Source organism: Penaeus japonicus, unplaced genomic scaffold, assembly GCF_977035675.1.
Source record: "Penaeus japonicus unplaced genomic scaffold, GWHDUDI00000001_assembly GWHDUDI00000016, whole genome shotgun sequence".
Lineage (NCBI taxonomy): Eukaryota > Metazoa > Arthropoda > Malacostraca > Decapoda > Penaeidae > Penaeus > Penaeus japonicus.
This window is the reverse complement of record NW_028234418.1, coordinates 23,143,186-23,148,185: the sequence shown is the minus strand read 5'-3', so window position 1 is coordinate 23,148,185 and position 5,000 is coordinate 23,143,186. Positions and strand designations below refer to the sequence as shown.

The 5,000-nt window shown below is 38.0% G+C and overlaps 1 protein-coding gene across 3 annotated transcripts in view; it reads left to right on the top strand.

Annotated features, from left to right (window-relative positions):
• LOC122261735 (facilitated trehalose transporter Tret1) overlaps nt 1-5,000 on the top strand; it is a 15,389-nt gene that overhangs the window by 8,836 nt on the left and 1,553 nt on the right. For all 3 annotated transcript variants that reach the window (XM_043029528.2, XM_086545298.1, XM_043029529.2), the window contains exons 2-5: nt 3,098-3,180; nt 3,477-3,627; nt 3,842-4,004; nt 4,813-5,000. The exon at nt 4,813-5,000 is cut by the window's right edge and continues 595 nt beyond it. In XM_043029528.2, the coding sequence (XP_042885462.1) occupies nt 3,098-3,180; nt 3,477-3,627; nt 3,842-4,004; nt 4,813-5,000 (585 nt within the window). The remainder of the gene's footprint in view (nt 1-3,097; nt 3,181-3,476; nt 3,628-3,841; nt 4,005-4,812) is intronic.

The following is a 5,000-nucleotide window of genomic DNA, read 5'->3' as shown; positions in this document are numbered from 1 at the left end:
AATTATTATTGCGTTTTTCCAGGCCTTCGGAATTTTACCGACGTCTAGACATCTGTTATAAAGACTGGCCAGCTTTACTGCCGCAATCTCTCCTGCGTCTTGAATAAGATCTACACTAATGCCGTCTTCTCCTGGTGTTTTTTCCTCTATTCATGCTTTTTAGTGCCCTATTTACTTCATCTACCGTGATGTTTGGAACATCTCCAATTGTTGTGTTTGTCTTCGTATGTGGTTGGTCGTTTGAGTGGTATAGATTGCGATAGAAGTCTTCTATTACTTTTATAATTTCATTTTTATTGTATGTCGCCTCTCCGTTGGGTTTCTTTACTGCATACATTTGGTTTTTCCCTATTCCGAGCCTCCTCTTTGTTGCCTTAAGGCTGGTGCCGGCAAGCAGAGCTTCGTTTATTTTTCGTATGTTAAATTTGCGTACATCCTCTTTCTTCTTCTTGTTTATCGTCTTAGTCAGCTCTGTTGATTCTATCTTGTCTCTGATTGATGTTATTTTCATGTCCCTACGCTGTTTCATAAGCTCTTTCGTCTCTACCGAAAGCTTACTGAACCTTTCTTTTTCGTCTTTACCCCCTATTTCAGTGCAGCTTCCGTTAATATCTCACTGAATTGGTCGTTCATTTGGTCTATGTCAAGATCTTCTTCGAGAGCTGAGTATTTGTTTCGGATGTTGATACTGAATTCCGTCGCCCTATCCTTGATGTTGGTTAGATTAGCGAGAGGCTTTTGTATGAGCTTGTTTCGTTCCCTTCTTAGCTATAACTTAACTCTACTCCTGACCAGTCTATGGTCGCTACCGACATTTACTTTATTGATAACGGTTACGTCTTGTACGATGTCACGCCTATTGGTGATTATGAAGTCAATTTCGTTTTTAATGCAGGATGGTGATTTCCATGTCCATTTCCTCCCGGGTCTCTTTTCGAAGAATGTATTCATAATTTTAAGGGATCGAGCTTCGGCGAATTCTATCAACCTTTGCCCTCTCTCTTTTCTGGTGCCTATTCCATGTTTCCCAACCGATATTTCTCCATCTTCCCTTATTCCTATCTTGGCATTAAAATCCCCCATAATCACGGTAAAATGGGTTTTTGCTCTATCGGTAGCTGCTTGCACATCTTCATAGAAGCTCTCTATCTCCTCATCACTATGACTGCTGGTAGGAGCGTACACTTGGATAATTTTTAGGCTATATCTGTTGTTTAGTTTCAGTATTACAGAATCTACTCTTTCGTTCACACTATAGAATTCCCTAACATTCTTTTCAAGTCGCTTGTGGACTAAGAAACCTACTCCTGATTCTTGTTTGCTATCCAAGGGTTTACCTCGCCAGTATAATAAGTGCCCATCATTTAGTAATTTCTGCTCTTCGCCTAGTCTCCTAACTTCAGAAAGTCCTACAATATCCCATTTAATAAATGAAAGTTCCTCAAGCAGTGTCAGAAGATCAGATTCTGTTCTCAGGGTCCTTACATTGTATGTGCATAAGTTCATCATCTTTAGGCGGCCTGGGTCTAACCGGAGATTCTTAGCGCCCTCTGCTCCGGAGCGATCCTGATCGCCGCCGTGACCAGGGGCTCCTTCGCTTCCGGGGAATGAGGGCCATTGTCTTGACTGGGAAATCATATTTAAGAGGTGTGTGGCCTGGTACCCCCACCAGTCGGCCTTGTCCACGGTGGGGGGAGTAGTTTTAGTCCGGAGGTACCATTAATCTCCAATAATACGCTTGAGTTAGTCTCGCATGTTATTAGGAGATCTTTGTATCCACCGATCTATCTCACGACCTTCCGGTCTACTCATGTGAGAATGGGCATTTGTTTATATACGTGCAGGGCCTACGCAACAATGCATGTTTGCATGTTTATGCGCGCTCCCGTGCCCACACTTATATTCGTTACTATATATAGATATGCAGAATGTACAGCGTAGACGCCTTTATATACAAATAAGCAATTATGCACATACTCCAAGCGTTTGTCTACGCCCGTATGCATGCATACAGCACCCATACACATCAGCGTCCACGCGTGCACACATGCACGTGAATTATAATGTGCCCATGCATTATAATTTATTTAAGTACATATACATATACATACATATATACACATATACATATATACACATATACATATACATATATATACATATACACATATACACACACATACATATACATATATATACATATATATATATAGTAGGCAGTGGTATACATATATCTGGCAACAATTCGGAGAGGTAATTACTAGTTGGTACCTAAACCGCTTGGGCGTCCTGGTGTGGCCTTGACCATTAGTGATGCCATAACTTGTGTTTGGCTTTCATTACGAATAATTTTCCAGACTGATATTCAGTGTGGTTGCATGATTAGATTTATGAACACTGAAAACATAATATATGCATATGTATATTCATATATATATATACATATATATATATATACATATGTACATATATACATATATATATATATAAATATATATATATATTTTTTATATATATATATATATATATGTATATATATGCATATATATATATATATATATATATATATATATATATATATATATATATATATATATATTCATATATATACGTATATTAATGTATATATATATATATATATATATTATATATAATATATATATATATATAATGTATATGTATATGTATATGGATATATATTTATATATATATATACATATATACATATATATGTATATGAATGTATATGTATATATATATATATATATATATATATATATATATATATATATATATATATATATATATATATATATATATATATACACACACATATATATATGTATGTATATATATATATATATATATATATATATATATATATATAGAGAGAGAGAGAGAGAGAGAGAGAGAGAGAGAGAGAGAGAGGGAGAGAAAGAGAGATGCTCAGACACACGTAGACAAAATGCACATTTTTATATTCTTAAAGTAGATAAGGAAAAAAATGATTGTTTATACATATGCATATCTCTCCATGTTTTTTTTTCTTTTTTCTCTCTTTAACATCCATTGCAATATGACCTACCGTCTTGATCAGCATCGTCGGAGTCAGGCGTGAAGGACAGCGCTCTGCCGTCTGCCGAGTCAGCCGCTGCAAAGAGGATCAGGCTTTTCAAACAGGTGGGATCATTTGCAATATAAATGGATCATGTGGATGTCCATGTACGTGCAGATGTTAATGCATTTGCAAAGGGTTTCTATGCAATAGCTTTGTGAAAGAACTTTTATGTATATTTTTATTCCATGTCTTGTGTCTTACGTGATTTTTTTTTTTTTTTTTTGTAGATTTTTAAAGTCGTACTCATTTCCTGAATGACCCGTTTACTCTCATATATATAAGACCAAATACAACACTCTCTCTGTTGTAAATAATATAAAATTTCTTTGATTCGTATTAAACACTCTATCCTTAACAGACTCTCATTATCTTGAGTGTTTGTCTGGCCTTTTCGGTGCTCGGTCTGCCTGCGGGATGGACCAACCCGGCCTTGTCAGACATGAACAAGGATCAGACCAATGTTTACGGAACCGTCATGATTCTTGAACCTTGGGAAGCGGACATGCTGGGTAAGGATCTGATACAATGTGTGTTAAGATGACTGTATATGTGTGTGCATGTCCATGCCGTGTTGAGACAATGGCTTGCTTTTTTTATGAATGCACATAAATATGCAACTTTAATAGGCACCATTGGAATCCGAATTCAATATTCCACTGTGTGCCTAAGTATACGACCCGCCAAATTACATTTGATATTGATTAACTCCTTTCCCTCGCATAGGCAGCCTGCCAGCGGTGGGCATGATCCCCGGCGCGTGGCTGGGGGGCTGGATGGGCACGAGAATGGGGCGGCGCCACTCCCTGATGATCCTGCAGGTGCCAGTAGTCCTAGGCTGGATCCTCATCGCTCTCGCTTATAATCCTGCCATGATTCTTGTGGGCAGGTGACATACCTTTTCGTTTGTAGCCACCTCACCTTCGCAGAAATTGGGTTTACTGAGTGAATGATATTGCATGTTGATTTGATTTCAGACTTGTACATCATATGCTAGAACTGGTTCCGAAATTCAAATATTGTGTCAGATATGCTAAGATTTCTATGTAGGATGGAATAATGCAATACCACATTGATACTGACGTATAACTTACCTACTTGAAAAGGTTTCGAACTTGAGCCCCTTTGGGTACGTCGGGCTAGCTCCCTAGGAATTACCAACCTAATCACACGAGAGTAATGATGGTGCAGCTTTATGGCCAACCCCCATGGCTTCTCAAGTGAACTGATTCAGAACTTCAAATACAGTGTAAGGCATTCTGATGTTTCTATGTAAGATGAAGTAGCGAAGTAACACATAGTAAGTTCCTAGTCAGACAAACCTTTTGTTGCGTAGTGTTGTCTAGGCTAGTTGGTTTATTACTGATCTCTCTGAGGACAGAGTCATTGATACTCTGTCACTGCGTTATTCCATATTCATATGCATGTCTACTTGTGTATGAGGATGAGTGGGGGTTATTTCGTCAAATAGATAAAAGACAAAAGTACAAAAAGTACAAAACGCCACATCAAAATGAGTATGATATATAAGAACCTATTTTCTTTTAAAACCTTTGTCTCTGTAGCGCTCATAAACTGCAGTCGTGGTGATGGTGGAATATTTGTAAATCTATAGTTTTACCGTACAATGTGTACTATGATTACGTTATATCATCACTGACTTGTCTGATTATACCGATGCTCCTTTCCCTCAACAGAGTATTACAAGGCATAAACTCCGGGGCGTCGGGAATAATCGCGAACTCCTACATAGTCGAAGTGTCAGACACAGCATACAGAGGAACCTTCGCCTCCCTGCCCGGAATCTTCATTGGCGCTGGAAACATCGCCCCTCTCGCTTTAGGCTTCGCACTGAGGTGGTTTGAGATACCTTATATTGGAATTG